The sequence below is a fragment of the Nicotiana tomentosiformis genome, chromosome 8 (genome assembly GCF_000390325.3).
Source record: "Nicotiana tomentosiformis chromosome 8, ASM39032v3, whole genome shotgun sequence".
Lineage (NCBI taxonomy): Eukaryota > Viridiplantae > Streptophyta > Magnoliopsida > Solanales > Solanaceae > Nicotiana > Nicotiana tomentosiformis.
The window spans coordinates 73,674,855-73,701,385 of record NC_090819.1 but is presented as its reverse complement, the minus strand read 5'-3'; the positions used below and the strand labels follow the sequence as shown (position 1 = coordinate 73,701,385).

Genomic DNA, 26,531 nt, shown 5'->3' with positions numbered 1-26,531 from the left:
ATGTCTCGCATCACCACACTCGAAACAAGATCTTGATGGGCGTGGTTGCTGATAAGTGTCGATTATAACTACTTATTAGTACTTTCTTACGTTATTTTTGGTCCGAAAATAGTGATTTTCGTTTCCAAATCTAATAAAATTATATGAATTACAGGCATATTAGAGGATTGGAACTCAATCATGAAATCTAACGCAAAAAGGATAATTCCAACTCAACAAGGCAAAAAGGAGATATGGAAGCAGAAGTGCAGTCCGTAGAAGTAATTCTGCGGCCACAAATGATCATGCGGTCCGCAGAAATAGAAGTGCGGCCACAGATGAAGCCTTGAAGCTTCTGAGGAGTTTTATAGAAGTGTGGTCCGCACACCAAATTGTGTGGCCGCATAAGCTGGTCGCACTGACAAAGCCTGATGAGTTCAGAGAAGGTGTAGAAGACCAAGTGTGAAGCCTCTTGAGAGCGTGGTCCGCAACTAAAATCTACAACCGCGGAAGCTGAAGTGCAGCCACAGAGATAATTGTGCGGTTATAGAACTCCTCTTGTTGCAAGAGCAGGAGCTGAAGTGCGGTCCACACATCAAATTGTGTAGTCGCAGAACCTCCGGAAGGGCATTTTTGTCAGCAAAATTCTGGACATTATAAATAGACAGGAAACACTTTTTTAGGGCAACTTTTATACTGTAGCAGCAGCTAGCAGTTATAGTTAGCTATTTTGGGCAATTTGGAGTAACAATTAGAGAAGACCCATTAGTTTTACACTTTAATTCTAGTTTTATGTCTTTAATTACTTCTTCTTTTCATTTTTCTATGTCAATTATCATGAATAGCTAGATTTTATCTAGGGTTAAGACCCAACCCTAGAATGTAAAACTTATGGGTTGTTAATACTAATGCTTGTTTATGATTTGGTGTTTGTTATTTAGCCTTGTTTATGCATTATATCTAGAATTAATGGTTGTAAACATTGATTCATGCCTATTTGACATAGTTCTTACTTGAGAAAGAGGAACCTAGTCTAGGAAAACTTGACTAACCAGAAATTGAGCTAGTTAAGGTTTTGACTAGTTTGATTAAAGGATTTGAACTAGAGATAGGAATAATCCCATTTGAGCTCATATCAATTGCTTATATTGCTACCTATTTGGTCTTAAGAAAGCCAATTTGGGCATAACCACTCTATGACCGAGAGGTAGTGAGTGGGTACTTAAGAATTGAGAGTGATAATACACCATGATCTACCAAAGAAGCATTAAATTAGTATATCCATTAGGTTTACACCTAGGTAAAGTGTAGGGACCCGTAAAAATTTAAACAAAAAACTCGGGGTTTCGTGGTGCCAAGATAGATTCCTGCGTTATTATAGTAGAAATTCTTTGCGGCGAAGTTGCTCGCCGTGGTCGGACTTTTTGGATTGGACAGTACCCTACGGACTTAGAGGAAAATGTTTCGCAGAAGATCACATTTCTACGGCCCATTATGCAGCCGCATAATCACTCTGCGGACCGCATAATGGTCGCAGAGTGAATCAGTAAGTTGGCCAATTTAAGGTCAATTTTGCGGTCGATTATGCGATCGTATAACCACTATGCGGACCGCATATCGGTAGCATAATCCCTCTTGGGTTTTTGCGGAGGGAGTTCTGTGGTGCATTATGCGACCGCAGAAAAAGTATGCGGACCGCATACTAGTCGCATACCTCGGCCGAAAGTTCAGGCCCCTGAGGGTCATTTCTGCGGTCACTTTGTGGAACGCATAACCATTATGCGGTCGCATATGCGACCGCAGACCTGTGTCGGGGCATCCATTTTCTTAATTTAAAACCCGACCCCCATTCTGTTAAAACACCCCTTTAGTCTATTTTGAAGCTCATTTCTGATATTTCTAGTGTGTGAGAGAGAGGGTTCTAGAGGGAGGGCCTAATTTTCATCTATTAATATTCTACCATCACTCAAAGCTTAAAAATATTTAAGTAGAGCACCAAATTCTTCATCCAAATAGGGTAAGACTTCATCACCCCAGCTCTTAATTTCAAACATAGCTATAATGGGGTATGAGGGTGGTTCATCTTTCATGCATGTGATAAAGAGTGTGGGAAAAATAAAAAGTGAACTAGAACCATGAACGTTTTCCTAATTTTGGGTTTAATTTGTATATTGCTAAAATAGATTGAGGTTGCTAAGGGTTCCGGATAATTGTAGAGTCTAAAGAAGCGCAATTGAGGTATGTATGGCTAACTCTTTTCTTCCTAGAATCGAACTCCTGGTGTCCGAATAATTGGTGTAAGTTCCAACTTGATCATACTAGAATTATTTGCCTTAGTGTGTTGGGTTGAAAGATTCATGTTCCCTAATCGTTTTAGATGCTTACCATGTCATCATGCTATTTGATAACGTGATTATGATTTTCCAAGCTCCTTCCCTTATGTGTGCAATGCCTTATGTGATGGTACTTATCGACATGAAAGATGACGTTATTTGAATGAATAAAAAGGGAAAGACTTGAATTGTAAAATATGCCCAAGTTCCAAGAACTACTTAATAAATGAGGTTGTTTGTGCCATGTAACAAAATATGGGAAAGAGATGTGAATTGAGTGAGCAATTGAAAGAAGTTATGTCTCAAGTGAGATGGCTTAGCCGATCGGGTTGAGATCAGACGCCATGTTGTACACATGGTGGCATTTGTGTTGGAATTATTGATTTACATTGTGGAAAGGATATGTCTCACTTGAGATGGCTTAGCCGGTCGGGCCGAGACTGGACTTCGTGTAAAAACACGGTGGCATTGTGAGTTGTGGCTTTGGCACTAAAGATTATTAACCTAAAAAGATGGAAAGATTGAATTGGAAACTATGTGATCCTTACTTGGTGTTTCTTTGTATTTTTGTGAAGTACTTATTGATCATTATAACTGCCTTCTCTTTGTTTCACCGTTCATTCTACTAAGATTAGTGTTTGCCTTACATACTAGTACTATTCGACAATACTAACGTCATTTTTGCCGGGGGTGCTACATCTTTGAATGGAGGTGGTTCCATCGCAGATAGAGCCGATCGCAGGTAGTGGTGCTCTCCCTCACACTCATCACAGTAGTCTTGGTGAGCCCCATTTCTTCCTGGGGTCATGTAGTCTTTTTATTTTTGTATAAGTTTTCATATTTTGCAGTATAGCCGGGGCCTTGTTGTCGGCATTGTTATGTTGCTCTTTTGTACCCTTAGAGGCTCCATAGACGTTTATGTGGGTCATGTATGTGTGTTGGGGTGGTCGTTGGATCGAGTTGTATTTTGGAAACTCAACTATGGCATAATGTACCTATATAAGGAAAAATGAACTAGCCACGTTTATATATTTATATAACTGATCTCTCCCTTGTTTTACAAATGGTAATGCGTTCCCTTTTTGGATTATGAATGAGTCGGATAGGAAAGGTTTACTAGGCTTGCTCGACCGAGTTCACTCAGTTGAGCGCCGGTCGCGCTCCCCGAGGTTGGGGCGTGACATGAAGGTTACATTCCTAGGGTTTTCCTCTATTGATTAAAAACACCAAAAAAAATATTCTCTAGTTGCTTTTACTTAGTCTAATTTCTTAGTTGTTAAATTAGATAACAATCATTCTCTTTGTTTGGAAGTATAATTAAGCTATTTCACGTTCTCTTCTCGAGTATTTACTTTAATACCGATCTTAAAACTCCTTGTGAAATTCGACCCTGACTCAAGTTGGTATTATAATTGCAACAACCATTTCCTACTTATTATTAAGTGTGGATTAGAATCAGCTGCTAAAACTGACTCTGGCTTGGTCGGCTAGACTGACCGCTAAAGGCACCCCATGTAGGAGGTGCACTGGAAAGTGTCTGTGCATAATGGGCGACCTGAGATCTCAGAATAGCCGGAGCACTGCGAGTAGCTGGAAGTGCTGAATGAACTAGCCGGCTCACATACCCTCTGCCATGATGGGCTGAAACTGTAGCTTGGGACACCATAAAATCCTCCAAAATCTCGAGGCCTCTTGGCCTCCATGTCCTCCCTCTCCCGGCCCTGCATACTCTCCAACCTCCGGGCGATCTCTACAACCTATTGAAATGGAGTATCCCTCTCCAACTCCAGAGCCATATTGAAATGGAGTATCCATCTCCAACTCCAGAGCCATACTGAACCTAAGACCATAACTGAGCCCTTCGATGAATCTGCAAACTCACTCTCTGATTGTAAAAATCAAATCAGGTGCATGTCAGGACAACTCACTGAATATGATAGCATACTCTGACACTGTCATAGTCCCCTAACATAACTGCTCAAATTCTGTGCGCCATGTATCCCGGAGGTTTTGAGGAACAAACTCTCTCAAAAATATCTCTGAAAATTGAGCCCAAGTGAGTGGGGATACATCAACTAGCCTACCCTTCTCGTAAGCCTGTCACCACCTATATGCTACTCCTGATAGCTGAAATATACTGAAGGCAACTTCGCTCACCTCCACAATGCCCATGGTGCGGAGAATAAGGTGGCACTTGTCTAGAAAACCCTGTGCATCCTCAATAATTGTGCTACTGAAAGTAAGAGGATCATATGTCCTCAGATGCCTCTAGCCTGACCTCAGGCTAAATCGGAATGACGGGTTGTACAGGTATAGCTCCTGGAACCTGATCAACCCGGGCCCGCTGCTCTGGGGTATCGATCGCGGGAGTCTGAGCTCCTCCCCCAGCCTGAGATGTAGCTGGTGCAATGGGGGTTCAATCCCACCTATTCTAGAGTGCCGAACATACTCAAAACGTGTGTTGGGGTCTCCTAAAGTCAAGGGGTAACAACATGCGCCTCGAGTGCTTGTCCCCCAACCGGAGCTACTGGTGGCTCCTCAATCGCTGCACGGGCAGGTGCTGTGGCTACAACACTTGCTCCTCCTTGGCCTCTACCCCGGCCTCTCGCGGCTCTAGCAGGGGGCGCTACTGTCTTATCATCTGATCCAGCAGTGCGTGTCCTCACCATCTGTGAGAGAATAGACAAAGAATCAGATTTCGAAATCAACAAATTCGCACAATAAGGAATCAAAGAAGTAGAATTTTTCCTAATAGTTTTGTTGCCTCTCGAAGATAAGTATAGACATCTCCATACCGATCCGCAAGATTCTACTAAACCTGCTTATGACTCGTAGCACCTATGAACCTAGAGCTCTGATACCAATTTGTCACGACCCCAAATTCCCACCTTAGGATTTCGTGATGGCACCTAATCTCTAAGACTAGTTAAGCCTAACACATAAGAGAATTTAACAGAAACAATGACTCTAAGTATTAAATTAAACTGATAAATCTCATTATAACATCAATACTGAATAACATCACAAAATTCCCAAAATCGGTGAAACTAAGTCATAAGCTCTAAGAAGTCTAGAAATTTCAAAATACAATATTGTTTGATGTAAAGATAACAGAAGAAAAGAGAGTAGTATAAGGTGACTCTGAGGCCTGCGAGCGTCAAGAAGGTATACCTTAAAGTCTTTGAGGTATGCGTCTGACATGAGCAGAACTAACTGGATCTGTACAAAATGTGTAGAAGTTTAGCATGAGTACACCACAATGGTACTCAGTAAGTATCAGGCCTAACCTCAATAGAGTATTGACGAGGCCAGATCAAGACACCTACTAGACATAGAAACCTGTGCAAAATATTAATATAATATAATAACAAAAAACAAAGAGATAAATGACAAAAAAATAGTACGATGATATAAGGGAACAACAGAAATTAAAGCAATAAGTACAAAAAAGAATGAGCATATGATAAGAACAACAAGTAATTATATACAGTCAAATACAAGTAAAACAAATGAAGGAATAACAATAACAATTCAATCAACAAGCCTTTTCAACATCGAATGTACAACAAGAATCACAACCGAGGAACCACACCTCATACCCACATTTCACAATTTACAATCACAATCTTCCTTATATCGCCGCGTTAGCCTTGCATTTATATTTTCTTAAAAATATTTTTCCCGAAATAGCTACACGCGCTTTAGCTCCCTTATCTCACTGTGTGTCTTCAAGTCATTTCCTACTAGAAACACGCGTATAAATTCCACATTATCTCAATACATGCACATCAACCCCTATCCTTATACCGCCGCATGCGCATCAATATCACACCACAATAATCAACTCGCACCACACGTGCCCATATGCCACAACATTGTCAAAATCAATAATACCAATGTTACCATAACACATAGCCCACGACTCAATCATAATGCGTACAAGAATTTTAATAACAACAAAGTGAACGAGAACTAACTCATCAAGGAGAGATACCCCAATAATCAATAACTTCAACCCCAATGTGTTAATAGCTTTCACAACTACAACTTCAATAATTCAACAATGAAAATATTCCCGTGAAATGTCAACTTCTAATTTAAGTGCAAAACATAAACTTAACACTTCAAGTGATAGCATGAAATAGCAACTACGACTAAATGCATGAAAATAACTCAACAACGAAAATAATGGCATGTAACAACAACTACTAATAATGCATGTAAGAGCAACCACGACAATGGAAACTAGAACACGTAATGACGACTTTAATTAAAGCATGTAAGAATAAATTTGACAATAAAAGGTGGAACAAATGATAACAACTTCAATTAAATACATGTGATTATCCTAAGAGTCTAAACCAGACAAATTCGCACTTTAAATACATGTGATTAACATCTTCAAAAGCTCGTGTGCACACTCGTTACCTCATGTACACGTCTTCCATATGATTTAAATAGTACAATCAAACCAAATCCTAAGGGGTAGTTCTCTCATACAAAGTTAGATAAGATACTTACCTTGAACAAGCTAAATCAATTCACTAATAAGCCCTTCCCACGCAAATCTAACTCCGGACGGCTCGAATCTAGCCAAAATAACTTAATATCATAAATAAAAGTCATAGAAAGTAATTTCGAATAATAAAGATTCAGTCTTTAGCGAAAATCAAAAAGTCAACCCCAGGTCCACACCCCAGAACCCGGTATAACTCACAAATTATGAAAACTCATTCAATTACGAGTCCGGTCACACCAAAATCATCTAATTTTGACCTCAAATCGACCTTCAAATCCTCATTTTATACTTTAGAAAAGTTTTTACTAAAATCCCAATTTTTCCAATTCAAATCACCAATTAAATGATAAAAATAAATATGGAATCATGAATAATGGACAAATCTGAGTCAAAAATATTTACCCTGATCCAAATCATGAAACTCCCCTCCAAAATCGCCCAAAACCGAGCTTTATAATTCAAAATATGTTAAAATAAACCAACCCCTCAAAATAGAGTACTATATAATCTGCCCAGGTGTTATACTTCGTGATCGCGAGACCTACGTCGTGATCACGAAGTGCCCCAGAATTGGCTTACGCGAACGCGAGCGTCCTGTCGCGAACGTGATGCGTGACCACCTTGCCACAACACGAATGCGGGAAGCCTTACGTGATCGCGAAGGCTTACTAGTTAGTCTGCTCCCCCCCCCTGATGAACTCCCTTCTACGCGAATGCGTCCATACTAGCACGATTGCGAAGATCACTGCACCCAAACCTTCATGGAAGCGACCTTCACTTCGCGAACCAACAGTTCCAAAACATGTAGAAATGGCCTGAAACTCATCCGAAACATACCCGAGGCCCCCGGGACCCCGTCCAATCATACCAACTAATCCCAAAATATAACACAAACCTACTCGAGGCCTCAAATCACACCAAATGACATCAAAACTATGAATCGTACCTCAATTCAAGCCAAATGAACTAATGAACATTTTCAAATTCAAAATTTGCACCGAACAAGCCTAAACAACTCTGAATGACCTAAAATTTTGCATGCAAGCCCCAAATGATACATCGGACATATACCAACTCCCGAAATCACAATCCGGGCATGCTATCAATAAAGTCAACCATCGGTCAAACCTCTCAACCTTCCAAACTTTCAACATTCCAACTTTCTCCAAAAAGTATTAAATCAACCTACGGACCTCCAAATCAACATTCGGACATAAGCCTTAGTAAAAAATTGCCATACGAAGATATTGGAGCCATCAAAATACAATTTCGGAGTCGTCTACATAAAAGTCAAACTCCGATCAACTCTTATAATTAGGGCCTTTAACTCAGGGACTAAGTGTCCCAAATCAATCCAAAACTCACCTGAAACCAACCAATCACCCCGACAAGTAGCGTAACCACAAACACACATAGAAGAGGCAATAAATAGGGGAACATGGCTATAATATACAAAGCGATCGGTCGGGTCATTACAACATTATTGTTAAGTCGTGGGTTATATCTTGTTGTGACTTTGGTATTAATATTGTGGCGCATGTGTACGTGTGATGCGGGTGATTGTTCTTGTGTTGAGTATAAGGGTGGCGAGATGTGCATAAGGCGACATAAGGGTGGTGTTATTTATGCGCATGCGGCGAGATAAGGGGGCTTATGCGCGTATTGCAAGTAAGGGAAAATACTTCATTGTCATGCACACGCGGCGAGATAAGGGGGCTTATGCGTGTGTAGCTATATAAGGGAAATATTTCATGTGAAGCTCATGCGACATCATAAGGGTGATTTGTGATTATGTTATGTGGCATTTTATGGTGATTCTTGTTGTTATTCTTGTGTTGAAACGGTTGATGATTTGAACATGTCATTATTTTCCTTAAGTGATTTCACTTTGTGTTTTACGTATTTTGGTCACTTTGTTGTGTTATCACATGTCTATTCTTTGTTGCTATTTATTTGGTTATACTTTCTATTATTTAGTTTTATTATGATATTCTATACAAGGTATTTGTCTAGGTGTCTTGACTTGAATTTCGTCACTACTCCACCGAGGTTAGTTTTGATACTTAATGGATACCGCTGTGGTATACTCATATTACGCTTTTATATATTTTTGTGCAGATCCAGGTACCCCCAGAGCGTGCTGGTCGTTAGTGAGTTGATCCCTAGTTGCTGGAGATTTCAAGGTATGCATGTTGTTCGGCTCGCAGGCCTCAGAGTCACCCTCTTTAGTTGCTTTAATATTGTTTATGTATTCCAAATAATGGTGTACACTTTGATACTTATCATGTATTTCTTGTAGAGCTTATGACTCAGTATTACTGAATTTTGAGATTTATGACTATTGTATTCCGCTTTTGGTCATATTATGACACTCTTCAACTTTCATTAATATTTAAGTTGGTATTTTCTGTTGATCTCATTATGTGATAGGCTTATCTAGTCTTAGGAATTATGTGCTATCATGATCCTTAAGGTGGAATTTTTGGTCGTGACACCATTGTACATGTTATTGTACTCCATTTGGTAAATATGACGGTATTTGTCTCGACCCATATGGCGGTAAATATTGGGGGGAGGGGGGGTGCGCGCGCTTGTGCGTGTGCATGACTTCATTAAGAGTAAAGTAGAAATTTTAAAAATAAATTATTTCTAAATAAGAAAATACCATATTTTTTTGGTACTGACTAAAATAATAGTGCCACATAAATTGGAACAGACGGAATACCATTTTTTTTGTCGTGAGTGGAGCAAATGACGTCCCTTTTTAGGTAGGTTTAAATAGTCTCTTAAAATATTCTTGTACAATTATAGCCTTGTAAGTTTGCTAAAAGTACTTTTAGTATTCGTCCAATATTTAATAATCATGACTGTTAGATTTAACTGAAACTGTTTTAAACTATTAGTAGGGAGAAAGTTTTGCCAAATCCTAGAAATTGCAACACTATACTACACTTGACATATGAAAATATATCAAAAAATAGTAGAAACGATAGAAAATGAACATCCAAATATGAGTTCTCGTTAATTTGTTTTTTTATTAAAATTAACAATCAAGAATTTGTTAAACATTTGACGGAAATAAAAAGTGCAATGCTCACAAACTTTAAGGACTAAAAAAATGCTAAGACGCTATTTAAAGGACTATTTTGAATCTACTTCAAACATATGAGACCATTTTTGTCATTTTCTCTTGTATGTGTTTTTTTTTTTTTTTTTTTTTGGTTGGGCAATTAGCCATTGAAATAGCGGGACAACTGAATATAGATGGCTAGATGCTTACACCGGGGACGGCCTGAGATCAGATTGGTGGTTAGTTAGCGTAAAAGATGGAGAAGGCGGCGAAGCCAAGGGGCCGACTGTGTACCCTCTGTAACGAAAAACGCGCCGCGCTTAAACGCCCTAAAACCCTTGAACAAGTACTCTGACGCTCCCTCCTCTTCATTGTTCTTCTTTTTTTCCTTTTCTCATTTTGAAGAGCTAAAGTTTTATTCTTTTTTCCCAAAAGATATGCAGGGAGTGTTTTTACGCAGTGTTTGAAGATGAGATTCATAGGGTTATTGTGGATAACCAGCTTTTCAAGCCTGGGGAACGTATAGCTATTGGAGCTTCCGGTGGAAAAGGTGAGCTAATATAAGATAGACACACTTTACTTATTAGTTCGTTCCAAAAAGAATGACACATTTCTACAATTAGAAATAATTTAACTTTACACTCTTCATTTTATCCATTTTACCTTAAGAATCTTATCTAACCACACACAAATTGCATGCACCACAAAACTTTTACTACTTAAACTTTTAAGACCCAAGTTTTAAAAGTCTTCTTTTTCTTTTTAAATATAGTCGATACCTTCGACCAAAACTTTAAAGTTTTTATACCATCATGGACAAAAAATTGTTAACATATAGTGACACTATTTCCGTATTAATCTATTCCAAAAGGAATGACATATTTCTATAACTGGAAACAATTAACGTTACACTTCCCGTTTTATACTTAATTAAAGACTTTTAGAATTACACAAATGTTATGGAATGATTTAGACACCAGTTTCAAAAAGTCTTTATTTCTTTCATAAACTTCATGCCGATTCAAATCATGTCACATAAATTGGAATGGAGAGAGTAGTATTACCCTTCTTTACTCTCTTGTGAATGTTCTAAAACAATCCACTATCACTTACTACTAAGCATGGATCTTTACTGTATATTGCAAGCCTTGTTAAGCTTGTCGAAATTGGTACGTCTTCACCCCGGTTAATGTGTTGTTGTAAATTGCCCCATAGTGGAGAGCTGCTCTTTTAATTGGAATTGGGTAGAATGTTTTTCTTTTTTAATGATGATGGTGTCCGTCCAGCTCACGTACAACTCGACTATTCCATCAGATATCTGCTATCTCCAAACAACACAGTTATCAAGTAACTCTGCCCATAAAGGCTTAGACACATGTGATGAATTCACCTTGTGTTTGTCTCTACTAGGACTTGAACCTTAGAACTCATGGTTCTCCTCCCGCTTCATTGACCGCTGGCCACACCCTTGGTTGCTGCACAAAATATTTTCCATATGTGAAAGTTGCTGGTTCATTTTAAGCATGCTTTCTTTCGTACGTGATGAATTAGCCTCAATTGTGATGGCAATCTTTTTTTTTGCAGATTCAACAGTGCTTGCATATGTAATGTCAGAGTTGAACTGTAGACACAAATATGGATTGGATCTCTTCTTACTATCAGTGGATGAAGGCATAACTGGTTACAGAGACGACTCTCTTGAAACAGTCAAAAGAAATGAATTACAGGCATGGAAAATCTTTTAAAGCTGTCAGTTTAAATCATAGGTCTCGTTAAATAACAACTAACTCTGTAATCTATCCTATGCTTCATCTTTATCTTTGGCTTTTCTCGCTAACCTATGAGAGCAAAACTGCATGAACGCCAAGCTTATCTCGCGTGTTTTTCTTAACTTGACCAACATAGTCTGTGTATGTCTTAGGACATAGCTTGTTTTTAGCCATCTTGTGCTAGATGTTACAATCCTTTGATGGAGGTGAATGGAACCTTGTCTTTTGTAAACCATAGTGCCTAAACTAGTCATAACGAACTTCAAATATGAAATATTGCAGTTGTTGCTGCTATTCTTCCTATATTATTGTCAAACAGCAGAAAAATCCCAAAGTTTTACCTCTCTTCCTTTACCAGCATCTTAGCTTGAACCATCTCATTCAAAGTAGCTAAGTCAAGAATGGTTCTTGCATGGTAACAGACAATTTCATCTGCACTTTCATGACAGAAGGACAATGTAAAAGTATATGATCGCGACTCTTTTATACTTCCAGGGTCAGCAAACATTCAATAGGAACTTGCTATGTCCAAACATTCTCTGGCTTAGGATAGTGAGGATTCATATAGTCGATCCAACTAACTTGGTTTTGGGGTGTAGTTGTTTATTCTAAATTGAGAAGCCCACATCTTCCACCAATATCTCTTGGTTCTCTGACTATAGCTTTTTTCTCCTCTAATGATGGTGTTCGTCCAGTATAATTTTAAATTGCTACTTTAGCATCACATTAGCATCTGTAGTTGTCATTTTCCGGGTGTTAAGATGGCATTGCAGCATCTAGAGTTTCTACACTAGATGAGTTTGATTTTTTGACTAATTTTTAGCCTCTATATCCACTCAATTTTATTGTGACAGTGTTATTGTTGTCTTCTCTTTTCAGTATGGACTTCCTCTAAAAGTAGTTTCCTACAGCGAATTGTATGGTTGGACAATGGATGAAATAGTGAAATTGATAGGCTTGAAGAATAATTGCACATTTTGTGGTGTTTTTCGTCGGCAGGTAATTTGACATACTTGCATTTGGGTTTAAGGATTATATTTTTCATAAATGTCTCCAACGTCTGGACACACATTTCGCACCTTCCCAGCAATCTCTATGTAGTATATGTCATTGCATATAAGGTACATGCAAGAGTACAAACTAAGTTTTGAAATATGTGGAATTCTATTCTGTGGCTGACATAGTTTTCTGTTTTTTACTTAGAGTGACCAAGCTTAGTCCAGTCTCCTGAAGTTGCTTTCTTTGCATTCTTCTTGTAGTAAATATGTTTGGAATACTTTCCATTCCCCTAGAAGTTGCAGTTTCTTGAAACTTCTTCTTCGAAACTGGTAATATATATATGACAGTGATTAGTTTTTGTTTGTAAGGCTCTTGATCGAGGTTCTGCGTTGCTAAAGGTAGACAAGCTTGTTACCGGACATAATGCAGATGATATTGCTGAAACAGTCCTTTTAAATATTTTACGAGGTGATATTGCAAGGTAAAAGAAAAAATGCAATTTAGTTCTCTTTTAAGATTCTCTTCCTCTTTTCCTTCCCCAAATTATTGATAGGCCTTTTACCTCTAACAAACCAGGTTGAGTAGATGCACATCTATAATTACTGGAGAAGACGGGCCAATACCAAGATGCAAGCCTTTCAAATACACATATGAGAAGGAAATTGTCATATATCCTTTTCTAGGTTTTATTAGGCTACCCCTTACTATATCCCCCAAGGAGCTGCTTCTTCCTCAGTTAAATCTTAGTTTTCTGATTGTGATCACTTATGATTGTCTTACCTTAACTTGCTGTTTACGTACGCATACTTTAAAAAGCTGGACTACTTCTCTACAGAGTGTAAGTGTATTCTCTTTCCGTCAACATTCAGTTCTAGTTCTAGGACTTCCGGTCTTCTTTATTTGCTGTTATTATTTCCGTTCTCTTTGTTGAAGCTCTTTATTGTGTGTTGTGTGCATGCTGGTCCACCTTATTCTTTCTTTCCCTCCTTTACAATAGAAAGAAGCGCAGGTGTTGTTAAAGAGGTTTTTGAGAGAAAGTGACAGTATGAACATGTCTTAAAATTGCTACATCTTAGAATAGTTCAGTATTAAAAATTTCTCTCCACATCTGGTAATTCTATATGCCCTTTACTGAACAAAATGATAGTCATGTACCATATACTATCTACATTACAAAAATGCATTTCAGATATATTTTGTCTAGAATATATGAAAGTAGCAACATCTGAACTACCCAAGTACTTCCCAACCACATTATGATTGATCTACTTTTTAGCTTAGTCTGTAGCAAAAAGTTGACGTCTTTCTTAACATTTTTTGGTGTGAAGATCCACCAGTATAGACCTAATACTACCTTGTATTGTTCCATAATGTGATATTTTTCGGCCAACTGCTTCACTTCTTCAAACTATTGTTAGAGCTCTTCTTTATCAATCTCAGTATAATAATAAATCGACAAGATTTTACTCTTAAGCTCTGTGAGAGTTGACCAATTAATGATCATCTATTGGTAATAATTTTCTTGTATGACATGCATATAATGTCTGTATTACTAAGTTGCTCGAACACGGGTGCGGGTGTTCGACACGGGTGCAGATCTAGAGGTCGGACCTTCGAGATGTAAATTCTAAGATTCGGTGACACCGGATCCTAGTACAGATATGGGTGCTGGGATCCGGCTAAAAATAATTCAAAAATATAAAAATATATAATTATGAGAAATTTTGTGGAATACTTATGTATAGCTTGTAAAGTGTGGATTTCTTGTTTATTCTCAACTTGTAGTTAAGTAAAGGATTGATTTCCTAGATAGATATGCTATTTTCTTCAAATTTACCCTAGTTTTGGTTCTGATTTCGAGAATCAAATTGTATCTCATCTCGAATTTTCCCGTCCGTCGCGGTCAAAGTACCCAAATTGTTTGACCAAATCCGATACGGATCCCATACCCACACCCATACTAGTGTCGTGTCGACACAGGTACGGCACCTAAACTGCCGTGTCGGAGCAACTTAGCTGTATTATAATATTTGAACTTTTTACCCATGCCAGCCCTTTGCCCATCTATTGATTATGGTTTTACGTTCATTCCTGGTTGTGGGACATTTCTTTCACGTATGTATTGTGAAGGTCCGAGCATTCAATGTCGTTGAGGCTTCATCTCTACTGCATGTGTCAAACATATTTTCAATATAATTGTCTGGAATGAGTGGCAGCAGCAAGTGCTTGTTTCCTTTAGATGCCATATGATCCAATACTGAAGTCATCTTACTAATTTGTTTTAGCTTGTCATATCCTTGTGCATCATCCTAAAAAGTTAGCTGTTATGAAAATGCAGGTATTTATTCCCCTAATGCTTACCGTGGCTTTGCTCGTGAGTTCATTAAAGATTTAGAAAGAATAAGGTAGTTCCCAATTGAAAGTCTTCCAGAAAAGAAAGTTTCTTTAAAAGTGCTTTCTGTGGTGTATAAATTAGTCTTTCTGTGGATGCAAAATGCTTTTTTTCTTGACAAATAACTATGTAATCATGATGACAGACCAAGAGCCATTCTTGACATTATCAAATCAGGTGAGGACTTTCGGATCTCCACCTCTACAAAGATGCCAGAACAAGGAAATTGTGAAAGATGTGGTTATATATCCAGCCAGGTAAAGATGATTCTTCTAGTGCCTTGCATTTTGCAATACTCGAGTTCTAGCATCTATCTTGAAGTATAATTTGTTCAGATGATCAGTATGCTTTCCCCTTTACTGGTTATTACTTCTTCAAGATGCAACTCGTAAGTGCTGTCATTGGACTATGATACATCAATTCCTATGCACTAGCAACTTGACTGGTTAAACTTTCTTCTGAATAATTTTATATCCGTGCTGAATTAGATTTATTTGATGTCCCTGCTCCTGTGAGTGATTCCTTGTCATTAGCTGTAATTTGATTTTCCTTCTTGTAGGCATGTTATAAACGATATTTGTTCTTACTAGTTGTACAGAAAAGGACTGCTTGTTAGTAGTTGCATTTAACTGAATTGAGTCCTCACTGGTACATTCCTCGTGTAAATCTGCAGAAATGGTGCAAAGCATGTGTCTTGCTTGAGGGCCTCAATCGTGGCTTGCCGAAGTTAGGCATTGGGCGGAGTCGAGATCTTGATAACAAACGTAATACTAATATGAAACAAGCTAATGGAACACAAAATTTACAGAGCAAACAGTGTGGAAGCTTGGACTTTTGAATCATCATATAACTGTATAATCGTTGTATGAATTCTCAGTGGTGATCATTGCGATCTTTGGTTGAAACAGCTAAAAGAACGGCTTTAATTCAGGGTACTGCATTAACTATGTATCCGAGTTTGTTGCATTTATGGAGGTCTGAAAGAAGCCTCCTAAGTCCATCCTGCAATTTTATTCAAAAGCTTTTAATAACGTTCTTTTCAATTATGTACTTCAATTTATCACTATGGGATTAAGCTGGGGTTTTTTTTGTTGTTGTAGTACTTCAATATATCAATGATCCAATTAGAATAAGAATTCCATCACCTCCACCTATAAAACTATGTAAAGGATACTGAATATATTTTAGTATATTCAACTGCAAAGGATACTGAATAGAACAACCACAGCTTCTCCGTAACAAGAGCACGTTATCTCACTGTAACACTTGAGCAATACAAATTAAAAGCCTCATATCAATTTGAAATTCAGAGTTAAGAAACTCAAGGTCTCTAAGGATTTTCAACAAATGTACAATGAAGATGAGCTAAAATATATGGAGTATAAGCCACATGGAAGTCCTCTTCAGCGACTGACTTCTTGCGCAACATGGGACTCGTCTTTGGCAACTATGACATCTCGCGCACCACAAAATTCTGTGTTAAGAAATTCAAGGGTTTATCAATGGGTTTTCAACAAATGTACAATGAACATGAGTTAAAACATATCGAGTATTAGCAAACATGGGAGTCCTCTTCGGCGACTATGACTTCTTGCGCACCCCTTCATTAACAATGATCCAGCATTTCCTGCATATTCCATCCCAACTTCGTTAATTTACATGAAAATATAGCCAAGAGGCCTCATCCTAGGGCTTTTCAGAACATCAAACTACATTAGATCAATTTCAAATGTAGATAATAAGATTATATTTATTTCTGCATGGCAACATCCCCCTTTAAAAATACCAAGCAAAAAGCAGTTCTGTGACATACAATATAATCATGTAACTCCTCTTGGACTAGTAGTACATCCTTCCTTCATCAAAAGTAAATCAATCTAACCCAAAGTACATACTCCAACTTTTTCCCCTAATCACTTGAAATCCTACATATCACATACAATAAAATCCAAGAACCTCAAATGTAAATGGAAGAGCCGACTGATCTCAAAAATGTATTGTGAACTGCTAGGACTTCTGATAACTCCCGAGTTGGCACTCATGAACTTGGAGACTTTCTAACATCTTTTAAGAGCTTGAAAAACCTTAAGAGAGCCATCATCTAAGAGGATTTGAAGGTCTACAATATGCTTTAAGTGGTTATTTACAAGAGAACAAGACTTATGGACTGGGATTTGGATGATTAAGATTCAGACCTCCATTAAGTGCAAATAAATGAGACCTTAGCCCCTCTAGCTTATTTTAATTAAGATGAATTCTAAGGGTACTTTGGTAAATTACTTAAATCAAATGTAATCCCAAGCATAAATAGTTTGCCACTAGGGTTATAGTTCATTAGTTTTTGTTGATTGAAATATTGAGGCTCCTTGTGAGTGTAAAGGGAAGAAGCCTTGTATCTCTTCATTGAAACTCTGTTTGATTCTCCTATGAAAGGAATTTCATGTATCGGTTCAATTCTCTTCCCCCTTGATTTTAATCTAGTCATTGAATGTTAGTTTGATTATTAGATTAACCCTTCTTTTCCAATCTATCCTTATTTTCAATCTCTCTCTTGAATGTTTACTTGAATTCCTTGTTCGTAACATTTATTTTTATCAACTTCAAATTTTTCTTCTTTCGCTTTTCTCAAATGCTTCGCTAAATTGGTAAAGTCAGATAATAAAGGAATGCAAGATTATTTTTTTTACCCCAATTAATCATACAGTGAAGGGCATCATTAGTAATCTAAGTTACTGGACCATTAGGAGGATAAAATAAAAAATGGCAGCCCGGTGCACTAAGCTCCCGCTATGCGCGGGGTCCGGACCACAAGGGTCTATTGTACGCAACCTTACCTTGCATTTTTGCAAGAGGCTTTTTCCACGGCTCGATAAAATGATTTCCAAAAAACAACTAGAAAATAAGATGTTTATACAAAGGAAGCAGCTTCCAATTGGATTTGTGAATGCCAAACAGAACTGAAAATATTGCTACTCCCTCCGTTTCAATTTAGATGAGGTAGTTTGACTCGGCACAGAGTTTAAGAAAATAAAAACTTTTGAAACTTGTGGTCTTAAAAGCTTAAGGGGTAAAAGTTTCGTGGGACCATGACATTTGTGTGGTAATAAAAGTTTCTCATTAAGGGTAAAATAGGTAAAATGAAAGTTTAAAGTTAAATTATTTTCAAATTTAGAAATGTGTCACTTATTTTGGAACCGATTAAGAAGGAAAGTACCTCATCTAATTTGAACAGATAGAGTAGTATTTTTTTTTTTTTTAAAAACCGTGGTGTCCGGGCCAACTTGCGCGCACCTCGACTAATTCCACGGGATACCTGCCACCTCCCACCAGCAATATGTACCAGATAACTCTATCCACCAAGGCTTGGATAGATGGAAGAAGTCACCTAATATTTGCCTCCGCTAGGATTTGAACCTGAGACCTCATGGTTCTCACCCACTTCATTGACCACTAGGCCACACCCTTGGGTGCACTATTTTTATTTTTTTGATGAAGGGAATTTCATTAAATGGCATCAAGAAGATGCATAGCAAGAATTACAAGTCATATACAAAAACTTACAGGACAACTAAGGAGCAGACAAAATCCAGAAAAAGTGACACTAGTTACAAGGGCCTGATTGAACTAACTAAATAAGTTAATTAAACAAGTGGCTTCAAGGGTGTGGTTGGGAGTTGAAATCCCATCAAAATATCTATGATTCCTTTCATTCCAAATACTCCAAAAAATAGCACCAGATACCATTGACCAAGTTATTTTGATGGATTTCCCAACTCTCCATGACACCAACTCGCATAAGCTTCCTTAATACTGTTTGGCATAACCCAGGCAAGACCAAAACATTCTCCAATTGTCAGCTACTACTGAATAGTGCAAAAAAAGATGCCTCACTCTCAGATTCCACCTGGCACATATAACATCTATTCACAGTCGGTATAATCCTTCTGCTAAGATTGTCTTGAGTAAGACAAGCTTCATACAATATTGTCCACATAAAACCAACTACTTTTTAGGTAGTTTTGTTTTCCATATAAGCTTCCATGGCCATTTGTCCATCAATTCCTTGTTGGAGCATAGATTATCATATCCTCTTTTGACAATATAGATTCTCTCTTTTGATTCACCCATTCCAACCTATCCAGCACCTGGGAGTTGATATTTGACATTAGCACTTGATAATTTATTGAGCAAACCTAGCAGATCATTCAACTCCCAAAGGATGTCCCTTTTGAAATGTGGAGCCCAAGCACTATTTTGCCAATAATGTGAGATAGTTGCATCTTTATTACTAGCAAGTAAAACTAAAGCTGGAAATTCATATTTCAAGACCTCTGTCCCTAGCCATTTATCTCTCCAGAAAGAGATATGAGCCCCATTCCCTAGCTTGAGTGATGACTTGAGCTTGAATTCTCCCCAAAGCTTTGCTAGTATTCTTGCTCATAGATATGGAAGTTGAGATGGTATAAATAATCACAACATTAATGGAGCTTATAGCAGCTTTATTATCTTATCGGACTAAGTCAATTCATTTTTCAGCAAAAGAGAGTGGACAGGTTAAGGCCCGTGTTATCAACTGTTTAGTGTTGCCCCTTCATAATTATGTTCATTAGCAAGGAAAAGTACGTCTTAAAGCCTTGATGACGACACTGAAGTGCCCGCTAAGGGAGGCAAAGCGCTCAACATATTTTGTGCCTTGTTTAAGGGCTTAAGCCTGCTTTAAACGCGCCTTTGATAAAACTGGCTAAGGCTATATTTTGTGTGGGACACGGTGGTAATAAAGAGTACAATTACTGCTAGTCTTTGCAAGCCATCACTTTTCATCTGAAGAATGGATGCACCATGTCATTGTTTACTCCGCATATCATATACGGCTCCAGAAATGACCTGGAAGGAGAGTTTTAAGGTAACACCTCACATCGGCCAATTGGTCTCTCCTTTGGATCTTGCCAAGGGATCTAAAATCATAAGTGTAGAGGGAAAAGAAGCGGCGCTATTTTTCATTATTAAACTTTGCAAGTTTTTAACGATTGCTTAGAGGATACTGATGTGAAGGATCTTGCTAGGCCTTTTAATATACCTAGATCCCAAGAACAGGAAAAGGAAGAATCACCAATAAAACTGGAATCCATGGGATCAACCTAAGTCTTGGAAAGCTTTATTGAAACTATAGAGAAAATTTAAGGCAAAAAGGTGTTTAAACATTTCCAAGAGACCCAATTTGGTTGTACAGCGTCAAGAGTCACATAAGCTAGAGCCCAGCTACGGCAAATTGCAAAAGCAGCTTTGCAAAAAGCCTTTAGACCGAAACACTGTTCAGCAGGAGAGGCAAGCTTTTTTTTATAGGTAATGTAAGGATATTATTGATGTAAAAAACCAGCACTACGGGAATGTCGTGGAACAGTACATCCAAAAGGAACTTTATAGTGTGTAAAAAAGAACTGAAAAAGTCAATCATGGAATCCGGCTCTAATACACTTAGTTGTAGCCCTATTGCACCAAAACAACAACAACAACAACAACAACAAAGTGTAATCCCGCAAGTGGGGTCCAAGAAGGGTAGAGGTAGAGAGGCTATTTCAGATAGACCCCCGACTCAAGGAACAATGAAAAAAGGAAGCAGTAACAACAGTCAGTAATATCAACAAGATAGCAAGAAAACCGAAGCGAAAGAAACAACAGATAGTAATAGAAATCGAAAAATAAGAAAGTACAAAACTAATACTAATACTACTGCCATGGACAAGGAAAACACACGACTATCCACTAACCTTCTACCCTAATTCTCGACCTCCACACCCTCCTATCAAGAGTCATGTCCTTGATAAGCTGAAGCAACGACATGTCTTGCCTAATCACCTCTCCCAATACTTCTTTGGCCTAACCTCTACCTCTCCTCAAACCCACCAAGGCCAACCTCTCACACCTCCTAGCTAGGGCATCAATGTCTCTCTTCTTCACATGCTCGAACCGTCTAAGCCTCGCTTCCCGCATCTTTGTCCTCCACGGGGCCGCACGCACCTTGTCCCCAATATCTTCGTTCTTAATCTTATCTATCCTGGTATGCCCGCACATTCATCTCAACATCCTCATTTCTGCCACCTTCATTCTCATTTCTGCCACCCTATTGCACCAAACACTAAGCAAAAATATACACTTGAATTGTAGATTAACTACATTGTCCTTCATATCTTCACAAACTCTAGAATTTCTTTCCTTTCATCTAACCCACCATACCACTTCTAGAATAGACATTGAAGTGTCCCTAGATAATTTAAGCATGTCCAACTTGTGCAAGAAAGGAGATCCAGAGTACTTTTTTGGCAAGCTATCTTCCACGTGCAGATTTATTTTAGACTAAAACAATCTTATAAATCAAATGCAAAGGTTAGATGGCTTCAACAGAAGGATGATAATGTTTTTGAGAAGAAAAAAAAATAATGGTTTTCAGAAAGAAGGCGTTGGGTTCTACGATCTGAGATCAAAAGACAAACGAGATGCATAGTTTGCCATCCTTCAGAATTTCATTCATAATAGATTGAATGTTGAAGAGCAGGTTAAGCTGCACAAAATATCAAACAAGTGAAATCAAAGAAGTTCTCTTCAACTTGAAGAAAGGTAAGGACGGAAACAGAAGTGTGTATGTATGAATTTTTTCACAGCAAATTGGGATTTTGGGTGTTCCGATTTCATTTCCGTTGTTGTTAACTTCTAATTTATCCGTAACTGTTACATGTTGTTAACTCCTCTCCTAGACACTGGTGCACACATGGTATTCAGAACTATAGCCGGTAGTAATGAACTCTATAAGGTTATGTCTAAAGCTACTAATGATAGACTGCAAAGAGGTTTATGCTGATCTGCTAAGCAATAGCCAGTGAAACTAGCTGAGAAACTAACAAAACGAGGGTGGGACAATGTGCTCTAAGGATTGACATCATGCAGCTACATGAGATAATAAATTGGGGAATCCTGGTGCTATACTCGGCATATTTGAATTTCTCCAATTGCTTGTCAATTGCATTGATACTTGTCAGCTAATACAAGATTCTCAGTGTGTCTAGATGGTGCTCCAGTGGGATATTTGGCTGTAGTTGAGGACTTGGAGACTTGGACAGGGGAGCATATCCGTCCCGGCTCACTGCTACTAGGAATGGAGGTATTCATAGGCATTTACCAACATAAGCTTCCATGCTCCTACTTCTGATTTTCATCAGAGATGTCAAGAGAGACAGCTAGTACACACATTCACACAGTTTTGGCAATATTGGACCCACTGAGCTGTCAATTCCCTTTATCAAGACTTGCTGCATGATTTTCAAGAGCTTTAAGACTTAAGTTGAAACTTGCAAAAGAATTGTGCTTATGTTTCACGAGTATCAAATGAGGAAGGAAGACTTGGTTGGATTGATTGGTTTGCTTATAGCAACTACCATCAGAGTACCTCTACTTCTAGCAAGCTGAACAACTAAGCCAACATGAACTAGTTGAGGATATCATTAGCAGAACCAGAGGATGGGAAAATAAGACACTGATGTATGCTGAGCGAGTTCACTTAATTAATTAGCTGCATGCCATATCCAAGCATGCTTAACAAATATCAGCATACTGCCTAAGAAAGTCCCTGCAAATTAAGAATGTCAGATCTTTCTGTGGTTTGCTAGACGTGAAGACATCATAGCAAAGACCTGTATTTGACTGGGATAAAAAAAATGGAATAAAGCTTCCATATGAGACACATTCGGTCAATTTATAGCAAGAAGATACCATGTCTTTTAATGGGTAAACACTGGTTAGTAAAGGAAATTTTTTCCGGAAGTAAAGATGCGTGCTGATTGTTCCTGGGTTTGAAGAAGTTGCTCACAATCAGCTGAGTGCTGCAATGCATTCCTATGAGATTTCTAGTAGGATATAGTTGTTACATTTCCTATGCCTTGACCCACAGCATAAACTGAGTCCTCTCCACTTGGTTTTTTGTTTTTTCCAATTTTGTCACCAAGCTTGGGGATAAGTACCGGCGCTGCAGTCAGTGACTCCATACAAGATGGAGGATAAGAACAGTCTAGGAGCTCCAACATTGCTACCACTATCATCTCCAATACTGATTCTAAGGATTCTCTTACATGTCCAACTAGTGAATAAAGTTGGAACACACTTGTGCATCAATTGTTTCACCTAAGAATCAAAAAACTTATGGAGGCTAGTTTGGTTCAAGCAACTCCAATGGTTAGTTTGCTATAGTCAGTGGTTAATTAGATTGAAAGCAATAGTGTAGAACAAACACAGAAGAGTTGTTACAGCTTCAAAGATGAGGAAAAAAATGAAATGACTGAATTATCAATAACTAAAAGTGCTTAAAAGAAAACATATTAGCAGCAGCTTATACATGCATCAAAATTACAAGTAATTCAACGAAGAGAACACAGCCTTCAAAGCACTTATACGAATAACAACGAAAGATAATGAGTACTTTTATATAACATGAGAGGCCAGGGAAGTAAAACTTTCAATACCGTTGGTTTGAATAGTAACTCCTAATCATGCCAATGCCAAATTCTACTCACAAGGACTGGATCAATAACCAATATAGCTCGGGTCTCCAGTATACTCAGCAATTTGTTCAAGTCGCACTTTGAGTAACTCCTTCGTATCACCATCTCGGACAGTTGCAGTCTCATTCTCACTATCCTTCTCAACCAAGTGTCCATAAACACCTTTGTGCCTACCATACAGAACCAGAACGGGACCACCACGCTTTGGCAGAGCTGTCTCAAGCAAGTCCTGATCCACACTTTGTATCAACTCCCTAGTTTCATCCAAACATATATCACAAGTCGTCGGCCCTACCACATCCATAATTTCCCCTTTCTGTAGATGCAACCTTCCCCTTTTCAAATCCCTACTTATAATCCTAACTCTAATGTGACTAGCAAGCCAAGATACTTTATCACTCCTTTCATCTCTACTTCTTCTGCTGTCCTTTTTCCGCTCCGTTGTTGCTTCATCTCTACCTCTACCATCAAAAGACTGCTTTCTAACCCCATCATTACTATAACTCTTTTCTCCTCTAATCTTCAATTCTTTCAACTTTTTCAAACACCTCTCCTCTTCCACTGAACCCAATTCAGCCACGTCCCGTGCCTGAAGTTTCACCTCTTCGTCTCGTTTCGCAAGCTTTAAAATTACTAAATCCCCATCGCTTTTCACCTCCAAAACTCTTCCTTTCATTCCCATATCTTTTCCTCTCACTACCCTCACTTCCTTCCCTACGTATATTCTTTTCCCTCCCTTTTCCCTATCTTTCTTCCCACAATTAACATCACTATGATCTCCCTTAACACCTCCTTCATCCTTCTTACTACTTTGTTTTGGTTCTGGTATTTCAGGTGTGAATCCAATGCCTTCTTTTGCTGTCCACCTTTTATACTCAACAGCTTTAACATCTTCTTTAGCATTCCTACCTATCCCTCTACCTTCAACCCACCCATAACCTTTTAACAAGGCAGCCCCAAACTCCTCCACCGGCATATCAGTAAATTCATCTATCCCGTTGTGATCTGGTAACCTCTTCATATCTTCTTTAAACTGACGCGCCATTGGATCAATCATTTGGCTGGGGTTAGGGTTAGGGTTAGGGTTTTCGGATTGGCGGAGATTGAGGCCGTAAGAGATGGAATCTGACGACGGATCGACAGCAGTGCCGCCAGTGTCAAGTTCGAATTGGAGCGGTTGATCCGCGGAAGCGGCGGAAGCGGGTTGGAGAGGGAGTTCAAGATTTTTCATCCGTTTGATAGGGCGCCATTCGTTAGGTTTTGGAGGTATTATGAGTGCGTCTTTGGTGGAACTCGCCGGAGGTTTGGATGGGTCGAATTCAGTGACGTACTCTTTATCAGTGGGGGTGGTGGAGTTGTTGCGGGGATCATCGCTGGAGGGGAAGGTCTGAGAAGAAGACGGCGGCTGCTTTTTTAGGTTTGAAGATGGCTTTGAAGAGAGAGAAAACGAAAGCTTCATTGTCGCATGAATCGGAGTCGGCGATCGGAAACTTCAACGTCGGCGAATTTGCCCAAAACCGGAGAAAGGGGTAACCAATAGCGGAATGGTTGATGTGTGAGTTGATTCGAAGGAGTTTATTACTTTGTTAAAAGGTGATAATGCGGTACAAAACCTTAGCCACTTTGGAATGAAATTGGATTTGTGTGTGATTATATAACTTTGGTGTATTAACAAGCAGTTTACTAGTACTATAGTTTTTGCGTGTTGCGTTTAGCCAAGTAATTACGAGTCCGGAACCAAAATAATGCATTTTTGGATTCGAGACACAAAAATAGGTGAAAAAAAAAAGTTAGTGCCCAAAATACATATAGCGCCTTAACGGCCGTTTGCCCGTTAAGGTATAGCGCCCTTTAAAAGGGCGTTATACATATAGCACCTTTTATAATGGCGATATAACTAGGTATAGCGCCGTCTATTAATCGCTATACATATTTTGTTGGCCCACCAATAATTATTATGCGCTTAACTGACATAACAATAATTCAAATGGGTATAACGCCATTATTTAAGGCGCTATATCTCAAAAAATTCGACCCCCAGATTGGGCATTGCCTTATTTAAAGACGTTAAGGATTTTGTAAAAATTCATTGAGAAAAATTTTCAAGTCTTGTTAAATTTTTCTTCGTTAAGTTGTTTTGCATTTTATCATAATGTCTGAAGAGCGAAGAATTAGGGTTTTATTATATTGGGGGGTGAGGTCGTAGTGGCGAATAACTCAGTAAGTTATAGTTTATCTTCACAGTGTCATGTTAGGTTGCCAATTACAATGGAGTATGATAGATTGGTATCGTTGTTATGTAAAAAAAAATGAGTATGAGCAAACGTTCGGTGAACCTTAAAGTAACCGGAAGATATCCGTATTCTGTCACTCCGTAAGGGGTTGCTTGTTATGCTGAGTTTAACATCGAGTATGATGAAATTATGAGACTCCGGATGAATATCGGGAATTTTTTTTGATAAAAATATTGGAAATGTACGTCAAGGCTGAAGACGTTTGCAATAATGAGGTTGCGCAAAGCAGGGATATCCCTCAGTCATCGGGTGGTTATTTTGGAGTAGTTTTAGCCGAACAGGTTCGGGCTGAAAGAGTTTGGCCTGATCTAAACTTATTTCCACGAGCGAATGAGGAGTGAGGAAATAATTTCTCTCCTACTTTACATTATCCACAAGACGAGTGGTAAACTTCAATTTTCCTTTGTGTTACGATTTTTTTTTTGCTGTATTGAATTTATATTAACACTCATATATTCCACAGGGGGTACCGGCCAGATATGAATTTTACAAGTTATGAACCAACGCCCAGTTGGAATATGCGTAGTTCTGGTGTGTTGGATCATGGTGGTCCATCCGGGAGTCATCACCAACAAGATGATGTCCATCATGAAATGTCAACACATTACGATTTGTAAGTGAAGTGAT

At 38.5% G+C, this 26,531-nt stretch overlaps 2 protein-coding genes across 4 annotated transcripts; one reads left to right on the top strand and one right to left on the bottom strand.

Annotated features, from left to right (window-relative positions):
• Window positions 1–10,082: 10,082 nt before the first annotated feature.
• Window positions 10,083–16,092, top strand: LOC104089688 (cytoplasmic tRNA 2-thiolation protein 1-like). The gene is made up of 10 exons (XM_009594642.4): window positions 10,083–10,247; window positions 10,337–10,451; window positions 11,486–11,628; window positions 12,550–12,669; window positions 13,038–13,150; window positions 13,246–13,338; window positions 13,467–13,507; window positions 15,008–15,074; window positions 15,207–15,318; window positions 15,735–16,092. The coding sequence occupies exons 1-10, from the start codon at window positions 10,158–10,160 to the stop codon at window positions 15,897–15,899; spliced, it is 1,059 nt and encodes a 352-aa protein (XP_009592937.1). The 5' UTR covers window positions 10,083–10,157; the 3' UTR covers window positions 15,900–16,092.
• Window positions 16,093–16,185: 93 nt separating this feature from the next.
• On the bottom strand, window positions 16,186–25,260 carry LOC104089689 (protein MOS2). 3 transcript variants are annotated; one of them, XM_009594644.4, is made up of 3 exons: window positions 23,572–25,260; window positions 16,623–16,688; window positions 16,336–16,535 (listed from the first exon to the last, which is right to left on the bottom strand). In XM_009594644.4, exon 1 carries the CDS (start codon window positions 25,067–25,069, stop codon window positions 23,633–23,635), a length of 1,437 nt encoding a protein of 478 aa, XP_009592939.1. In that variant the 5' UTR covers window positions 25,070–25,260; the 3' UTR covers window positions 16,336–16,535; window positions 16,623–16,688; window positions 23,572–23,632. The 3 variants fall into 3 exon arrangements, with proteins under 3 accessions (XP_018624146.1, XP_009592939.1, XP_009592938.1); XM_018768630.3 differs by lacking the exons at window positions 16,336–16,535; window positions 16,623–16,688 and adding an exon at window positions 16,186–16,326; XM_009594643.4 differs by having other exon boundaries at window positions 16,336–16,688.
• Window positions 25,261–26,531: the final 1,271 nt, after the last annotated feature.

Bases quoted from the DNA above. Each gene is read 5' to 3' on its own strand.
- LOC104089688 (XM_009594642.4), top strand. From the start codon at position 10,158: ATGGAGAAGGCGGCGAAGCCAAGGGGCCGACTGTGTACCCTCTGTAAC. The intron at 13,508-15,007 runs GTAAGTGTATTC...ATGAAAATGCAG, and splicing joins GGACTACTTCTCTACAGAGT to GTATTTATTCCCCTAATGCT. The intron at 15,319-15,734 runs GTAAAGATGATT...GTAAATCTGCAG, and splicing joins GTGGTTATATATCCAGCCAG to AAATGGTGCAAAGCATGTGT.
- LOC104089689 (XM_018768630.3), bottom strand. From the start codon at position 25,069: ATGAAGCTTTCGTTTTCTCTCTCTTCAAAGCCATCTTCAAACCTAAAA.